Source organism: Rhamphochromis sp. 'chilingali', assembly GCF_963969265.1.
Source record: "Rhamphochromis sp. 'chilingali' genome assembly, chromosome: 9".
Classification (NCBI taxonomy): domain Eukaryota; kingdom Metazoa; phylum Chordata; class Actinopteri; order Cichliformes; family Cichlidae; genus Rhamphochromis; species Rhamphochromis sp. 'chilingali'.
This window is the reverse complement of record NC_137936.1, coordinates 17,139,328-17,158,465: the sequence shown is the minus strand read 5'-3', so window position 1 is coordinate 17,158,465 and position 19,138 is coordinate 17,139,328. Positions and strand designations below refer to the sequence as shown.

General features: G+C 40.4%; 2 protein-coding genes across 3 annotated transcripts; both read left to right on the top strand.

The window, feature by feature from the left end:
* The first annotated feature begins 169 nt into the window (after window positions 1-169).
* Window positions 170-4,416, top strand: LOC308403401 (insulin-like growth factor-binding protein 6). Of its 2 annotated transcripts, XM_080892777.1 has the most exons (5): window positions 170-609; window positions 2,597-2,864; window positions 3,210-3,238; window positions 3,366-3,485; window positions 3,600-4,416. In XM_080892777.1, the coding sequence occupies exons 1-5, from the start codon at window positions 607-609 to the stop codon at window positions 3,705-3,707; spliced, it is 528 nt and encodes a 175-aa protein (XP_080748903.1). In that variant the 5' UTR covers window positions 170-606; the 3' UTR covers window positions 3,708-4,416. The 2 variants fall into 2 exon arrangements, with proteins under 2 accessions (XP_080748903.1, XP_080748902.1); XM_080892776.1 differs by lacking the exon at window positions 170-609 and having other exon boundaries at window positions 850-2,864.
* A 2,086-nt stretch (window positions 4,417-6,502) lies between these two features.
* LOC308402497 (phosphatidylinositol 5-phosphate 4-kinase type-2 gamma-like) lies at window positions 6,503-18,886 on the top strand. Its single transcript, XM_080891400.1, has 10 exons — window positions 6,503-6,937; window positions 7,026-7,123; window positions 7,850-7,946; window positions 8,472-8,621; window positions 14,782-14,928; window positions 15,235-15,273; window positions 17,725-17,838; window positions 17,915-18,170; window positions 18,308-18,411; window positions 18,490-18,886. Exons 1-10 carry the CDS (start codon window positions 6,788-6,790, stop codon window positions 18,568-18,570), a joined length of 1,236 nt encoding a protein of 411 aa, XP_080747526.1. The 5' UTR covers window positions 6,503-6,787; the 3' UTR covers window positions 18,571-18,886.
* Window positions 18,887-19,138: the final 252 nt, after the last annotated feature.

Genomic DNA, 19,138 nt, shown 5'->3' with positions numbered 1-19,138 from the left:
TGGAAGTCCCACAGGATCTTAGCTCGGTCATTCTCCACCACCCTTGGGGGCATCTCCCACTTTGACCTCGGGACTTCCAGGTTATACTCGGCACAGATGTTCCTGTACACTATGCCGGCCACTTGGTTATGGCGTTCCATGTATGCCTTGCCTGCTAGCATCTTGCACCCTGCTGTTATGTGCTGGATTGTCTCTGGGGCATCTTTACACAGCCTGCACCTGGGGTCTTGCCTGGTGTGATAGACCCCAGCCTCTATGGATCTTGTACTCAGAGCTTGTTCTTGTGCTGCCATGATTAGTGCCTCTGTGCTGTCTTTCAGTCCAGCTTTGTCCAGCCACTGGTAGGATTTCTGGATATCAGCCACCTCCTCTATCTGCCGGTGGTACATACCGTGCAGGGGCCTGTCCTTCCATGATGGTTCCTCGTCTTCCTCCTCTTTCTTGGGTTTCTGCTGCCTGAGGTATTCACTGAGCACTCGGTCAGTTGGGGCCATCTTCGTTGTCTCATCCTGGACTGTGGTGCTGACACTCACCAGTCCCCGGCCCCCTTCCTTCCGCTTAGCGTACAGCCTCAGGGTGCTGGACTTGGGGTGAAACCCTCCATGCATGGTAAGGAGCTTTCTTGTCTTTATGTCAGTGGCTTCTATCTCCTCCTTTGGCCAGCCTATTACCCCGGCAGGGTACCTGATCACGGGCAGGTAAGAACAAGATCCGGGCCATCAACACGTACGCCCTGCCCGTGATATATATATATATATATATATATATATATATATATATATATATATATATATATATATATATATATATATATATATATATATATATATATCAAAATACCATATATATTATTGTCTAAGGAGCTTGGAAAGAAAAGCATCTGGACCTCTTTTAGTTTCTTGAAACTTCTCATCTGAGAAGCTTCTTCAGATCTAAGAGCAATTGGTGGAGAATCCCAGCTTTTTAAGCCCTATTGGGAGTGTACCTAAGAGGGTCCGGGACCCTGGTAATTCTTAGTTTTAAATTGAATTTATTTTTATTCCACGTGTTTATGAATTTAGTTATACATATTTCATTTTCACTTTGTAACAGATATTTTAATATTTTAATCTAGTGGATTAGTGGCTCTGTGGTGTAATAGTCAACACATTCACCAAGATTCCCAATCCATTCGAACCTCAGGGGTTCAAAAGCTCCTAGTAGTCCCAAGGCTGGATAAATAGGAGGGTTGTATTAGGAAGTTCCTCTGGCATAAAATCCGTGCCAAATCAAACATGTGGATCCATCCGCTTTGGCAACCCTTTGGGAAATAAGGGAGCAGCTGAAAGTACCTTATTTATCTCTTTTTTGGATTATTTTCTTGATTTTGAAATTTCAAGCAAAACACTGCATCCCCCTCACAGCTTCTTATGAAGTTGAACGTCAGTTTGCGAGCTGGTTTACAATTGTATAAACCGGCATGGAAAAAAATTGACATAAACACTGAACTTAAGAGTAAGTTTGCTTCTGGTGGGGAAAATGAAAGCAGAAACCTACAAGTCCTAGCAACCATGAGATATTAAACGTATCAATTTTATGGCAAAATACTTTGATCCTGTCCTTTAATTTCATGTGTTTGTGATTCACAAATGCGGAATTTACAGGGCGGGACTTTTAGCTTGTGGCTATTGATGTCTTAATCATCTTGCCTTCAGCGGCACTCCTTCAACCTTCCGGTGTCAATCAGTGTCAGCTTCAGCCCTGAGAATCGGTAAACACACTCTGAGAACACACTGTCGATTTAGCAGATAGCGTTTAAAAAAAAAAGTAGTGACAATATCAATAAAAAGGTTGGAGGTGTTGGAGTGCCAAAATGCTTTTACTGTTGTTAACAGAGAAAAACTTCTATTATTTGGAGTGTTTTTTGAGGCTATAAAGCCAGATTTATTCCTTGTTTTAACTATTTTTACTTATTTTTTTATTATTTTTTTATATTCAAATCATTTTAATATTAAATTCTGCTAGAGATTTGAATGCCATTGAAAACCGTGGTGTAATGAAACTAAATTTATGCTGCAGAAAATAAAGTGTCTTTTTCATCTTTTAGCCCTACCATGATTGACTGGCCATAATAAAGCAGCACCTCCGTAAAAATATGACGATGATAAATGATCCTCTAAGTGGGGAAAAGGCAGAGCAATGGTGTAGCAAACGCAGCATCACTTGTGATTTATGTCAATGTAGGAAACATAGCTATCCAGTGGCATGACAGGCAACAAATGGCATGAGCGTGCGTGAGCACGTGTATGTGTCAGAGACAAGTCAAATGGGGTGTGCTCAGCTGTGTGGAAATGAGAGGAAAGCTAACATTCTCCATCACGTATCCCTCCCATACCTTTCCTCTTTAAAAGCTGCTGTCAGTGGCGTCTGTCAGCTGCATTATCACTTGCTGCTCTCAGCTGGAGCAAATTATCCAAAACTGGGAACAGAGTTAGAAAAGGGAATCTTGGAACCGTTTATTACTGCTACGAGGCTGCACTGGAACCATTTATTAGCAGACAACTTTTAGTGTAAGATGTTGCTGTGTTTAAACATCCTGGTGCTGGTCCTCCTGCAGCTGGCTTGTTCAAGCCCACTGACCACACCGTCCAGAGGATGTCCTACCTGCAGAGGAAAGCACTCACAGAGGCAGCCGTCTGTAGAGGTAAATGCCACAACTTTGGCTCTTGGAGAGCCGTGTGGCGTCTACACTCTGAGCTGCGCCCACGGTCTGCGTTGTGCACCTCCAGACGATGAGCCAAAGCCCCTGCGTGCCCTGCTGGAAGGCAGAGGAGTCTGCAGTAATGCCAGTAGCACCAGCCCGACTAAACCGGTCCATGTTGCTGGTAAGTTTCAGCTTACTTTTTTGGGAGAAGCTATGATTTAATCAGTGAGAGAGAAACATTATGGATTTAGGAGTAATTGAATACTTATTATTATTATTTTGCTGTTGTTGGCTGAGATACAATCTTAAATATCACATTTATCTCGAAAGTTAAATGCTTTTAACTCACTGCTTTTCAGGTTATTATCATGTTATAATGGAAATTGGAGTATGACTAGAGAAATCAACATGTGTTACCAAGCAAAAGATCTCAAAATGTGTGAAATCTTCCTCAATTTAATGGCATAAACGCTAAAATTTTAAAAACTGATGTTCTTGTTTGTTTTTATTTGCTTTCATACACTAGAAAGTACACCTACTGAGAATCCAGATGAGGTAAAAACGCTCATCCTGTACTGTATATCTATGTTTAAAAAACAAAACAAAACAAAAAGAGCACATTCCTGACAGTGAATTAAAGTAGGCATTACATATATCTGGTTAACTCTGTTCCTTCTCTCAGGCTCCATGCCGTCAGCTGCTAACGACAATCATCGAAGGTCTTAATGCCCATTTATTTACGTCAAACCATGATATCTACATGCCCAACTGTGACAAGCGTGGTTTCTTCAGAAAGAAGCAGGTGAGTCTCCAAATTAGATGATTTATAGGAAAAAGGGCTGATCTCACATTGATTCTATAGAGACCAGACATCTTTGCATTTAACTCTTTACTATGTCTGTTGTGTTTTCGGCAGTGTTGGTCATCTCGAGGTGGGCGGCGGCGAGGAAAGTGTTGGTGCGTTGACAAGAACGGCATGCCCCTGTCTACAAACACTAAACAGAAGGGTGGTCTGAGCTGTTAAATGCAACGAGGAGGCTGAAGCTTCAGTCCCTGTGTGAGATTACGATGAAGGCACACCAGACCAGTAAAGGGACCGAACACAGTGCCTCTTATGTGACTGTGCGCCAGCAGAGAGAAGGACATCGCTATTACAAGGCTGTTTAACAATCAGGTGAAACTTTAGTGTCCATGCGCCCTCTGCTGAACACATTAAAACTTTATTGGTTTGATGTCCTTTCATGTTAACCCTCATAACACGCGGCCATTTAAAAATGCTGTTTGCTTTTGAAGGGAAACCCCATTTGTTCTAACATGAAACTGATTCTAAGTATTGTAAATGACAGCTATTGATTATTGGATTGATTAACCATAAATCAGTTATGATTTTTTTCTTGAAAAGAATATCTATGTAAGCATAGAGAGGCACATTTTCGGCATCCACCAGTGGCACATCGTGTTATTAATGCAAGTTTAGAATTTTATAGACTGACTGATCACTAGAAAAAGTGTATTTATATATATTTTCCATATTTTTTTTAAACTTTGAAACCACTGTAATTGTACAACTATCAATGCTGTAAAATATCTCAACATGTAATCCTATTTATGTTACTTCGGATATGATATTCTATTTATGTTAACACTGATAGCGCCATTAGTGATTAAGGACTTGGGGGCATTTTTAATTTTCAAGACTGATATACGGCGAAACACAGTATTACAAAAATAAATGTAAGATTTTTATTGGTTATTATATTAAAGATTTTTTAAAATAAAACATGTTTTAGTTTTTTAATTTATCTGGCCCTTTAAACAGGAAGTCTCAGCTCTTTAGTCTAGTGGTTCCTGCAACCACAATAGAAAGAATATTATGATTTGCTGCAACAAGGGTGTCAAACATGTGGTCTGGAGGCCCGAACTGGCCCGTGGAATGGTCCAATACGGTCCACCTGGTGGTTTTGTGAAGTGTAAAAATTACAGCTCCCACTGTAATTTGCACCAGAAAGTACTGTGTTACAAGTCTTAGTGGTTAACAACCAAGCAGGAAGCATAGGGTTGCACTGGCCCCACAATGCTTATGCATGAATGAGACAGTGTATATGACTGTGAACAGGGCACTTCTGCATGTGCATCATGAGTATAACTACTATCAGGATAATTAATTTACTTAAAAATTGTTCATCACAAACCAACATTTAACCTCTTATGCAGTTCAAATAATATCATCCACACAAACTGGCCACTTTATTAGGTACACTTCTTTGGTACTGGGTTGGGTCCCCTTTTGAGTTCAGGACTGCCTTAATTCTGTAATTTCTATGTTGAACATTTCTCAGATATTTTGGTCTATATTGATGTGACAGCATCACACAGTTTTTGCAGAATTGTCAGCTGCACATGATGAAACTCTCCTGGTCCACAACATCCCAAAGGTGCTCTATTGGCTTCAAATCTGGTGAATGTGGAGGAGGCCATTTGAGCAACTGTGAACTCATTGTCATGTTCAATGACATGATGCACTATGCTGCTGTAAGCAGGAATCAGAAGATGGCTTTGTGGTCATAAATGGATGGGCATGGTCAGCGACAATAATCAGACTGTGGCATTTAAACAATGCTCCATTGGGCCTAATGGGCCTAAAGTGTGCCAAGAAAATATCCCTTACACCATTACACCACCAGCAGCCTGAAGTGCTGATCCACGGCATCGTGGATACGTGCTTTCATGTTGTTTATTCTGACACTATCACCTGAATGTCACAGCAGAGATCACTGAAGCTGAGGTCACTAATATTCAAACTTGTCCAAGATTTTTAGTAGACCCACATATTGTACCAATCTGAAAGTACCATCACTTCGTTCTCGAGTTATCGTGTTCACAAAGTTGGGTATCCATGCCATCTGCCCTGACGTCCTAAAGGGAGTATGGCCATTCTCCTCTGACCTCTGAAGTAGATAAAGCATTTTCACCCAGATAACAGCCATTCAAAACTATTCTCTGTAAACCTTGTTTGGGAAAATATCAGTAGATCAGCAGGTTCTGAAATAACCAGACTAGCCTGTCCGGCACCAGCAACCATGCAAATGGTCAAGTCCCTTAAATCATCTTTCTTCCCCATTCTGCTCAGTTTGAACTTCTGCAGGTCATACAGGCCATGTCTACACGCTCAAATGCCATGGTAATGCCATGACATATTTGCACGTACAGGTGTACCTAACAAAGTGGCACAGGCTCAGCATGACCCACTGAATTCTACATCAGTTTCTCACTATTGTATTTATTTATGATAAAATATTCTGATGAGCCTGACCACACCGCACTGAGTAAGATAGATGAATGACATCAACACGTGAATACAAAATGCATATATTCTTCTTTAGAGTATTTTTGAATAAAAAAAAACAAACAAACAAAAAACTGATGCAATTTAAAATTATTTAAGTAAACGGAAACAAAACACATTTCCCTCACAGCATGTGCTATTATAAACATAAATTGCTACATTTTAAAGGTCACAAACAAACAAATATATATATATATATAATTATAAAATTAACTATAATTAACAAATCACCACTAAGAGCTGTAATAATAGAGGTGGGCCAGCAGAATATGATGGATACTTTGTTTCTATAGATTCCAGGTCTCCAGAAGAAACCACATTAAAAAATACACTTCTCTCCCCTACATACAAGTTAAAAGTTTCAGTATCGACATTGGTATCGGCAATACTAGCCCTTTATTTACTTGGTATCGGATGGATACCAAACTTTGCAGAATCGTACAGCACTGGTAATTTAGATGTAATTACTGCAGTTCTGCCTGTAAGCAAGCCTGCACGAAAATGATCATTAATGTGACAGCATGTCAAATTAACAAAGCTTAAAAATGAGCCACAAAATAAGATGATGAAGGCTCAGCCCGTGTTGGGGGAGGCTCTGCACCTGTTCGTTGCTGGACTGAAGGACCAAAAGGCGCTGGGCTCGCAGGGTGTTGGATCAAAGCGCTAATAGGCTGCTGCAGGGCGGACTTTAGCCTACTTTACATACAGAGACAACAAAACGCCTGTCCACAGACGGAGACGCGGATACCTGCCTGAAAATGTCTTCTCCCAGTGCTACCTCCAACCCTCTGAACACTCTGGCGCCAAAAAGGAAGACGAAGAAGAAACACTTTGTTCAACAGAAAGTGAAGGTTTTCCGAGCGAGTGACCCCGTGTTGAGCGTGCTGATGTGGGGAGTCAATCATTCGGTAGCTATAAGGCCGTTTAATGTGCACTTCTGTCTGCCTGGGTATGAAAATGTTCATTATTAACTATTTATCCACTGATCATGCGCAGATTAATGACCTGAGCCAGGTGCCCGTACCTGTCATGCTGCTCCCAGACGACTTCAAAGCCAGCACCAAGATCAAAGTCAACAACCACCTCTTCAATAAGTACTGTGCTCTGCTCATAGGCTCTACTCAGCTCTGTCTGCATGATTGCAGGAGCCTCGTTTTGCTTCCTGTAAACTGCACAGATTTTTGTTCCTCTCAGGATTTATTTCTCGGTGTTATTGTCTCTGCTTATCAGAATATCCAGACCCCTTTAGAGAGCAACGGTGTTTTTCTTCACCAACACTATAGCTACAGTAATGAGCGCAGTGCAATATTGTCTCGAAAGAGAAAGAATGATGTTATGGGCTAAAGTTAGAAGTGCAGCATTAACTTGTGTTTTTTTTACTTGCTGTGCAACATAATTTAAAAGGCAAAAAAAGGTTAGCTTGATGGATTTATCTGAAATAGTGGTGGAAGAGTGTCAGTCAGAGTGTGCTACAGTATAATAATCATTTATAAAAGCTGTCCTATACAGTGTCTGTTGTTAGGTTCGGTTTCTATAAGCACTGAGTCTAGAAAAGTGAAAGGCTTTCAATAATCCTTTAATCCGTTCAGGAATCCGGGTTCAGTAAAGACTTATGAACAGAGGTTTGAGGACCAATAAAATATTTTCCCAAGGTTAAAGTGCCGTTACTGTAGTGAGATTTCTCTGAACTTGTTTTGATCTGGAAGCTGTTAAGCAGCAGGATCCCTAATATAATTCAGTCAGCTAATAGTCACGAGCATAGATCTTTTGTAAAATGTTGCTGCACACTAAATCTATGCGTTATTGTCATTATTCCTCAGGGAGACTCTTCCAGGACAGTTTAAATTCAAAGAGTACTGTCCTCAAGTGTTCAGAAACCTGCGAGAGCGCTTTGGCATTGAGGATCAAGATTTCCAGGTATGATTCACAGCAAGTCTGCGTTTCATTGTGCACTAAAATATAAATATGGATAAAATCTATCGTTTCACAAAAATGTAGAGGCCATTAGAAAAAAACATAGACTCGCACAAGCAGAGAACATCCAAGGCTCTGTGTGTTTTCCTTTGATCGAAACCATGAACTTTTATGTGCATATTGATCTGCTCGCTTCTACATTTGCATTTCTTTGTGTCGTATTTTGCATGCGCCAGGTGGCACACAGCCATCCTCCAGTCTGGGAAGTGCACATTTGCTTAGCACACAATTACGGGAAACATATTGTTGCTGATAAAAGTCACATTAGCTTACTGCAGACCTGCATTCAGATCAATGTAAGAAGCATGTTAAAACAAAGCTTTTTATGGTCCGATGCTGCGCAGCATTACATTTCTGGTATATGTAAGATATTTGCATTTGTTTCAACACTTTAAAATGTGAAAGGTTTCCCAGGGCAGGAGGCTTCTCCTTCTGATCTCATGATGCTGTTCTCTCACTCACCGGCAGGTTTCTCTGGCTCGGAGTCCTCCTCTCAGACACGACGAAGGGAAATATGCGGGCCTGCTGCTGACGTCGTACGACCGCACTTTGGTTATAAAAGAAATTTCCAGTGAGGAGGTTGCAGAAATGCATAATGCGCTCTCTGCATATCACCAGGTAGGACTGACACAAGTTTATATGTCCTTTAAAGGTCAGAGAGTAGGTTCAATTTTAAAATTGGAGACTCCAGCTTTCAGGCCCCTTTTCTGTGGAACCAGCTCCCAGTTTGGATACTGGAGAGAGGCACTCTCTCTGCTTTTACAATAAGGCTCAAAACTATACTTTCTGATAAAGGTTATAGTTAGGGCTGGATCAGGTGACCCAGAATCCTCCCTTAGTTACCCTGCATTTAGGGCTAAGCTGCTGGGCTCTTCCCATAGTGCACTGAGTGTTTCTTCTTCACCTCTTTTCACTGTCTGTGGTTGTTCACCACTTTGCATTTAATCATTAGTTATTATTAATCCCTGGCTCTCTTACACAGTGTGTCTTTTGTTGTGTCTCCCTCTCCTCACCCCTAACCGGTTGCAGCTGATGGCTGCCTCTCCTGGTTCTGCTGCAAGTTTTTTCCTGTTAAAAGGGAGTTTTTCCTTCCCACTGTCACCATATGCTTGCTCACGTGGGGTCATCTGATTGTTGTGGTTTTCTCTCTTTTACTCTTTTACCTTTTAGTATGAAGTGCCTTGATGTGACTGTTGCTGCGATTTGGAGCTAAATAAAATGAATTGAATTGAACTGAACTAAGAACATAGTATTTCTAGTGTGTGCATGGTTGCAATCCTTTTGTACATGCACACATCTACCAGTCTTTTCTCTTTCCTTGTGTCGTTTTTATACAAGAAAAAAATGTGCCCTTTTTACATTAACCATGGTTGCCATGGTAAAGGTTTTACAGCATCAAAGCTGAGACACGAGTGTTAGAATTTCATGGCTCCAGTTTTACATTTAAATTGAAGCATATTAAATAATTCACATTGAAGAATGATTCTGTCAGAGCTTTTTCTGGTTATACAGATACAAAAAAAAATAACACACCAAACAGAGAAAGCTAAGTCACATGACATATTAACAAGTAGCATGATGTTTGTTTGCTTGTACTGTATTTCTTTTCTGTAGTGCCACAAAAGGCCTTCACACAGCTTTTTGTTGTTGTTGTTGTTGTTGAAAGAGCACTGATGTTACCAATGACATTTAAAAGGGCTTGCAGTAAGCCATGATACTGTTGCATGAGCCTGTCAGTGTCACGGGTCTGGGTCCGTTGGACCCAGTATGTGGAGTTTCATGTTTTTGTTATTCCATGTTTGAGGTTATTATGTTTTGGTTTTAGTTTGCATCAGGGATTGTTTTCTTGTTCTCTTGTTGTGTTTATGATGATGATTATGATGTTTATTATTTGAGTTTCATGTTTAAGGATTTGTTCTCGGTTGTTTAGTTTAGTTCAGGTTCCATGTGTCATTCTGTCTGTCTCTCAGTGTCAGGTCTGCGTCTTGGTGTGGTGTTCTCATTTCCTGTTTTATTGTGAAGGTCTGGGTCTCATGTGAGTGTGTTCAGTTTTACCTCTGTCTCGTCTTGTTGATCATTCCCAGCTGTGTCCACCACCTGTGTGTAATTCCCCTGTGTTTCTCTGGGTGTATTTAAGTCATGTCCTCCGTTGTTGTAGTTGCTGGTCCGTCTGTGTATTCCACCCTGCCTCATCTGTGTTTCTACCATGTCTCACCTGTGTGTTCTCCCTGCTGTCCATCATCAGTCTCCTCTGCTCATTCAGGTTTGTGCTTTGTAGTTTTAGTTGTTTCCCAGTATAGTTTAGTTCTCCGTGTTGCCGTTTGCCTCTCCTTTTGTGTTCAATAAATCACCTTTTACACCTTCACGACTGCCTGCGTGTGGATCCTCCTTTTCCTCCTCCACACGGCTCCTCTCACTCGCCGTGACAGTCAGTGAACATCACTCCCTAATCTCAGATCACTTTAATGCATTTCCACTGAAAAGACACTGGCCCTGGTGCCAAAAAATCAATAAAAATGCCCGAAGTTGGCACCACTGGTATCAATTGATATAGGAGGGGTTACCAAAAAAAAAAAAATTCACTGATGACTCACAGATGTAGACCACAGATTCTGTGCAACATGATTTCCTTCCTACAGATATTACTTCTGAGGCATAACGATTTTTCGCAGACCTGTCAAAATGTTTCCTTCTCATAAATCACCAAGAGAGAATCAAATACGCACCACCATCAGAGATTTATACTACAGACCCAGTTGCACAGACCCAGGATATCTTTGCGCTATCTGGATTCACTTACCCTAACACTGGCAATCAGGATAAGCGGTCACGTGTAGCTGGTAATCATCTTGCTAAGTTAACCCAGGGTTTCCCCTTTGTGGTCACATGAAAGTGGTGGCATTAGCACTAGAGCAGTAGAGCAGCTGATGTTACACAGGAAGGTGAGAGAATACTATGGGAAAAATATGAAGAAGTTAAACAGGTAATATGCCTGAAAGCAACGTAGCTGCTGCAGACAAAGCAGTATCAGGGTATGTAAGAGAAAAAGCGCTTAAGAGTAATATCGTATTAAAATTGTATGTGTTAAGGACTTTGGTTAATAATAACGCTTAGCCTTTCTGAAGCCTGAAAAGAAAGCCAGCAACATACTGACTGTGTAGGTTAACAGATTTATCATATCAAAATGCAAGAAGATATTGATATTAATTGAGTATTTCATTAAATTAATGTTTAAAGGGCATTTTTCATTCTTATTCTCTCATCTGCAGTCCCTGTGATGTTTCATGATCTGAGAATAAATAATTCATATAAAAACTCAATTCAAACGGAGGCTTAGTCTATGTCCAACAGACCTTAGAATAAGGTCAGCAGGTACAGTGCGGGGCTCTGTTTAAGATCATATATACCGTAATTGTCGGGCTATAAGCCGCTACTTTTTGCACAAGCTTTGAACCCTGCGGCTTTTAGTCAGGTGCGGCTTTTCTATGGATTTTCCATGATTTTTGTCATATCGTAAGACGATTTGTTTTGTTTGTTCCGCTGTTGTACGGCACTACGTTGCCTGGCGGAAGGATCGAGGTTCAAGAGTGGTATGTTAGTCACATGTCCGTCCGCCAGGCAACGTAGTGCCGTACGAAGTAGCGCGAAAAACAAACTTCAAAGTAGCGCTACGCATTCAGCGGGAGGCGTGGATGACGAGCGGCGATAAACTTGCGAAAAGCAAGTTATGCCCAACTCCACCGGTGGATTCTGACAGCGTGGAAAAGTGCGAAAACATCCACGATCACCAACGGATTTTGAAGGGCTGGACTGCTGCATGATGGAGAGGAAGACACCGCCACGGCCCTTCAGAGGGGGTTCGACTCTGACACTGACAACGAGGATTTCTTTGGTTTTGAAAGTGACAACGAAGGAGAGAAGCGGAGAGTGGATGACGAAGCCATCATGAGCCTGTTCGTTTCCGACACTGGAGAAGAGGACTTTGGTGGTTTTAGTGCGCAGGAAGAAGAGAAAGATGGTGAATGACTGACTTTTCTTCTTGTTAAAGCCGTGTCACTGCACCTGAGCCTAAAAGGTAGTCCGAATCTATTTTTCTGGTGTGCTGTAGGTTACTGTTATGTACTACATGTGCAAATATGTACCCATAACTTGTTTTTCAAAATATTAATAAAAGGGGTGTGTCTCCAAACAGCCATCTCTTTCCTGACAATTCCCTTTGTGCATATTCTCTTACATATGATAAGTCAACATTGAAACACCTGCGGCTTTTAGTAAGGTGCGGCTAATGTATGTACAAAACAGGATTTTCCCCTGATTTTAGCTTGTGCGGCTAATATTCAGGTGCGCTTTGTAGTCCGGGAAATACGGTAAATGCTTATAGAGCAATAAGATTGTTACTGATAGTCATCAGGGAAAGATGAAAATTTTAGATGCTATTTAAAATCTAAATGTTGTAGTGATGCTGACCACAAGAGTTGTGTATGCTGTGTGAGCACAGTAGATTAGGACAGGTGTAGTGCTACTGTTAAACAAACTAGAATTGTTTCTAGCTTGTTCACAACGCTAATGTGAGCCAGTACTCTGCCAGTGTAGGTATATAATCGACAGCTCAGACACGCTGTGCATAAACTCAGCCGGTCATTCTTATCATTCTAGTAATTTGGAGGGGTTTGTTTTTGTTGTGCTATATGAGCTCATAGAGGTGTTCTGTGAAGCAAGATTATGGGGTTAGTGAGCTGTCTTGACCTTAAAGTCAGAGTTTTCAGTGTCATGAAAGCGGCTCTCTTTTTACCAGGATAAGTCATCATGATAACAGGTCACTGTTTGAAAACAGCATGTTTTTTAATGATTGCTTAATTTACAACATTTTAAGGTGTGATATAGATTTTCTGCCGGAGCTATATGTTTCATATGCAGCTTGTTAAGCCTACTACTATTACTTTACTAAAACCTCTTAATAATGGGGTCTATAAATGTACAGCTGTGAAAACGGTGCCACTAGAGTGTGTATATATTATTCTGGTGATGCAGAAAATGTTTAAATGTTGTTATGCCCGATTCTAATCTGCTGCCTCTTTTACACTGTTTGAACCGCAGCTGCAGGAAGACTGAACACACACCATGAACACCTATCAATCAGTTAAATCAGATTCACGTTGGTCTGCTGACAAACTAAAGTGATTTGCACTTGCCAGTTTAAAGTTTCAGAGGTCTAATGTGCAGCCACCATATTAGACATCAACAGCAGCGCTGAGCGCACACTTAGTGGTAACATAAATATATTAACTCAAATTAAAACGTTTACTTCACCACTCTGCCAAATCCCAAGATAAATGACTTTGCATTTCGCTGTTATATTTTTTCATTTCTTTATAGGTTTTATGACCACTTTACATCATGATCATCTGATAATGGCTCTAACTGGAGCAGGCAACAGTCACAGGGATCATTTGTGTGAGAAGAATCACTTGACATGTGAAACACGCCTTTTTATGAGAGCTTGAACTTTCTTCTGGTTCCCAGTTCAGTTTCTTTGGAGTTTGGGGCTCTTGCTTAGAACCCCAACTTATTTTGAGTTTGATATTTCTTGTGTGTTTTGTTCCCTCGCTGTCTCCTTATCTTTTCCTCCCTCAGTTTCTGTGCTTGTGTTTTTGTCCTCCATTGTCCCCATGAGTCTGTTTTCATATTTAATTTGAGTCTTCTTGCCTCCATATTTAGCATATCTTCCTAACTTTCGTTTTCTTTCATTTTTACTTGATGTCTGATTGTTCTGACATATGTTAAGTGCATTCAGGTATGCCTTGCTCCCTCAGCGTACCCGGGGGTCGATTCACTTACTGTAACACTGGCACTCAAGATAAGCCGGTTTCCTCCAGGGCTTTCATTCCATGTTCACGTGAAAGGGGTGTTGTTGGCAGAATCTGCCACATTTATTAATAAGTTAATGACATCAGACTGTTCATACAAAGAGGTTAAACACGCAATACAGACTGAAAATCTCACAGCAGTTAACTAGCTTTGTAAGGTGATAGATTTACCAATATGACAACTCTAACAATAGGACACAGGAGAATCTGATGGATTTTAACAGAGTATTTTATTAAATGAATTTAGTTTTAATTCTCCATTTGTTTCATCCTAATTAAAGGTTTGACACAAATGTCATTCAGTATATTACCAACTCCAAGTCCATCAGAATTAGCTCAGTTTCACTTGTAGACGCTCCAGTGCACAAATGCAATGCAGACAATGCTGTGCTCAGTGGCTTTGACACTTATTGTTGCTCATCACAATGAACTGTTTTCATACTTGAGGTATAACAGACGTCTCAAAATACAAAGCTGATTAAAAAATGAAGTCGAGCATTGTGTAAATCCACGTTTACTTGCTGGGACTGTACATCCTCCCTGCCTTTCTTGACATTTCTTGCTATGATGCTATGAAATGACTTTATATTACCCGTGCGTTGAATCATATCTGTTACAAGAAAAACCTTATCTTACTAGGAACTCTTTTATGTTATCATACTTTACCTCTTATGCAATGTCTTAACGACGCTGTAGAGTCATATAACAATGAAGCCATCTGTTTGAAATGCAGGCAGTGTTTTCAAATGGAGTTCGTCCTGTAAATTATTCCAAGTCTAAATTACATCTGCGGTGCTGATCAGATGCCACAGGAGGATCTTCAGGAAGAGCATTAACCACAACTTATTATATTCACGTGCAGATGTTTATTCTTCATGACTGAAAATCCATGTACTGATGGTCTCTTCCAGCATATTGTCACCTGCCACGGCAGTACGCTCCTCCCTCAGTTCCTGGCCATGTACAGAGTCACTGTGGAGAGTGAGGACACCTACCTGTTAGTAATGAGGAACATGTTCAGCCACCGACTTCACGTACACAGGAAGTATGACCTCAAGGTAATCCTCCAGAGGCAGTGTATCTCATATGATAGTGTCTTATTACTTTTATCAGCTATTGAAATGCTTAACTTACCAAAACATTTAAAGACAATAGTTTAAAAAACAGAGTGTTAAATGCTTGTGAATTAAAGTTATGCTTCACCCCAAACCATTTATTAATAGTAGACTGTTGGATTTATGGCCACACGTGTATCATCTCTGAGAACACATGAGTGATAATGACTATTCTAGCTTTGAAAGTAATGAGCAAATATGGATCTTTGGCTCAACAGTAACACCGGTCACTTTCTTCTCTTTCATCAGGGCTCGCTGGTGTCTCGTGAAGCCAGTTTTAAAGAAAAGGTGAGATCAGATTCAGGTAAAGTCAGTCTGTTGTCCACAAGAGTTCCAGTGACGTTTGTCTTTACTGGAAATAAAGCACACGTGTGGCCGTGGAGTGTTTAAGAGGCAGTGATCTATTACAGATGGTTATTTTTACGTCTTCTGACTCAGGCTCAATGAAAGAGTGGCTGAATACATTTGAGCTTGTTAATTTTAATTATGATAACCTTGCACTAACATCTCCAGTAAGAAAATGGTCAAAAAAAGCTCGGCTCCACTCGATTATTATACCTTTATTTGGCAATAGCTTTATTGCGATGTCTGATGTGTTTGGTTTCTTTTTTGTACCTGTTCAAATGAAGGACCAAAGTGTTTTGTTTTAGTGCAACACAGCGTGTTGCACTAAAAGGAAAAATATATAATCTATGAGGTGGTTATTTCCAAAACCAGTCAAGTGCCTTTCTGGTCTTTAGTTTTTGAAGTGATTTAGTTCTGTGCTCACATCAAGCTGGGAGACTCGTGAGAGAGAGAGAGATAAACACGAAACGTCAAAAACAGCAGCTGACCCTGACTGATAAACACTCGTCTTTCAACTCCACGCGTCAAGCTTGGAGAGGCCTTTGCGTTTAAAAAAAGCATCTCCACAGCAGTTGAAGCCATTACGCAGCTATATTTCCATAGGATTCATTTTCAGAATTTCTTTCTAATTTCTCCTTACCAGTGCTTCCCTTGTAAAACTGCGGGTGTCCTTTTTTAATATGTTTAAATGAAAGACATATATTGAGTCACAGAAACTTTTGAAAATGCTTTTTTTTAATCATTAACATTTTCTACAATATTTTTCTACAATATTTTGCTCTTTTCTTTTTCAGAAAAGAGACACTCCAATAAAAATGGTAGAAATATCTCAGTGAGGCAAAAAGAAAAACTGTTGGGGTCCAGAAAAGAGGTTCAGTAAATAGCTCAAACTGCCTGAAGACCAAACACAGTAAAGTTTTAGGGTTCATCAAGTCCATTAATTAATAGTGCCAGGTTGACTTTGTAAGCCATTAAAATAAGCGCTTTGCCTGTTGCACAGCGATTGAATTCATAGCTGGTGTGCAGATTACAATGTATCATCGGTTTATTTAGGTATGCATCTTTGATATGGTTCATTTATTTATTTATCTTGTAGTCAGCTCACATGATTATCTGCCATAATGAGCAGGATACAACAACCTATTTATATGGTACTGTGCAAAAGTTTCAAGCCCTCGATTTTGTCACGTTTTGTTTCCTGGACCAGATTTTGTTGTGATCTTTGAAATAGTCTTGAGCAGCCCAGGCTTTCTGAAGGTCTTTTTAAATTTTTCTATGAACATTGGCTGCTTTTTCATTCATTTTCAGTCCAATCCTTGTACCTGCCCATTTTCAAAGGAATATTGTTGTTGTTTGTTAAGCTACTTAACATTGACCTGTGAATCATTCAAGCATAAAAATGCACCTAACCCAAGGGATGATCCAGTGTTGTGTCTACACATAATACACATCTTTGTTAATAGCAGTCTGTCACAAAAACATATAATTTCTTCCCATTTCTTTAGTTGAATCTATGAAAACAATAACAGAGACAGGCATAACATAGCATTTCTGCACCAACAAGGTGATTCCAAAAAAGCTTTTACCTGAAAAACTGTGAGTCTTTCAGCCTAAACTTTGATTTTAGCTCACTGAGACTTGTGTAACCTGAAATTAACAAACAATTGTTCAGTACTTGGCGTAATGATAATGATAATGATAATGATACGCCACTAAAAGGCAACATTTCTGTGAAAAAAACCCATCTGATTATTGCCTAACATTGTCTGACGTTTGGACTGATAGCTACATCAATCACCGACTGCAAGTAAAATGATAAAAGCTGAAGTGAGAAAGAAAAACTTAGCATACCTGAAGTGGCTGCACGTGTGCTACTGCCCCCACAGTCTGTCTGAAGATGTGGACGTGTTTAGTATTCTGGCTGCTCTCCCCGGTTTGACAGGCTACATCTAAGACTGCAAACCAAAAATGTATTTTTTTTCTCTTTGAAATGTGCGCCTGAGGGCAGAGTGTGGAATTATTTTCCTATGTGTAACTGTTATTGTTTGCGCATTGTGACAAATGTGATTTTAAGATTAGACTTTCTTGAATCTTCCCACAGAAAAATCACTTAGCAACAGGCTGTTTTAAACATCAGAAGCCCTCTGTTTGGCCTCCAGCGACGCTGACCTAGATAAAAAAGAAAAAGATGAAGAAATATCTGGTTTAATAGAGGAAGTTTGACTAGCTGCAGAGCTGCGGGAACCTTTGATATTTCCATCTGTACTGATTCAGAAAACAAAATTATGAAAATGTTATTTGGCTTTAATCATATGAAAATGGAGAAGCTATAAATGTTTTGATGAAAAGAAAAATGCTGTTGAATGAATGTTGTAATTCTTTCTATATTTTCAGGTCAAGGAAGTGCCCACTTATAAGGATGTGGACTTTATGAATAACATGCAGAAAGTTTATGTGAGTGATGAAGAGAAGGAGAAAATAATGGACAAGCTCAACAGAGACACTGAGGTAAGAGAGGCGTTGCTTTTTGTGGGGGATTTTTGTGTTTCTTGTCTCTGGTGTGTAATTATTTCTCTCACTGCAGTTTCTTGTACGTATGAGGATCATGGACTACAGCCTGCTGCTCGGTATCCACGATGTCGAAAGAGCCGAGATGGAGGAGGAGGAGGAGGAGATGGAGCTGTCCGATGAGGAGGAAGAGGATGATGAAAATGGCCTTGCTCCTGCTCCCCACTCCACCTCCCCTGAAGGCATTACCGGCTACATGAACTCCTTCAAACCCATGGGTCCCGGGGATTTCGACCCTTATGTGGATGTGTACGCTATTCAGAGCGCTGTGGGTGAGTCCCGACAGCCGAGATAGGAGCCCTGCGCTTTTTCACCCACCGAAACTTCCTCTCACACTGTGCTGCACAAGATAAGATCATATGCGCAGATCAATATCGCTCGCCAAACACTGTGAATCGCTCCCTTGTAGGTGCGCCCCGTAGGGAGGTGTATTTTATGGGTCTGATTGACGTGCTGACGCAGTACGACACCAAGAAGAAAGCCGCTCACGCTGCCAAGGCTGTCAAACACGGGGTGAGAGATCAGTGCTCTGCAAAGTGTAAAGGGCTGCTTCTACTTATTTCTGATCGACTGTGTGTCTGTGTTTTGTAGGCAGGAGCTGAGATCTCAACTGTTCATCCAGAGCAGTACGCTAAACGCTTCAAAGAGTTCATCGCCAAAATCTTTGCCTAGTTCAGGGATTCATTTAATACATGAAGAATTCAGCTTTGCAGTCATCAAAGCATCACCAATAAAGCACTAATAATTTAATAGCATCCTTTTGTTTCCCTTCCTTTTTAAAAAACATCTTTACTATTCATGGGATTCTACACAGCTGTGCATTTATTCCAAGTGAAGAATTTGCGAAAAGGACTTCTTGGCAGCTCAATGTTGTTAATGGGTTTATTTTCTTTTGACGTAAAGGTTTGGCAACACTACTGTTGAGTCTAAGTGACAGCAAGAAATAAAAGATTCCTGAAAGACATCTTTCAAGTTTACACCTGTAAACATCACTAATATGAAGGTATTTGTTTTACTGGCCAAAGATGATAAAATAAGCTTTACACCAGCCACATTATTAGGTACATCTTGCTTGTATTCGCTTGGACTGCCTTAACTCTTCATGGTGTAGATTCAACAAAGAAAACAAAGATTTTGGTCAATGTTGACGTGATAGCATCACTCAGAACATCCATGATTTGAATCTTCTGTTCTACCATACCCAATCTGGTGAGTGTGGAGGGCATTTGAATGCAGTCAT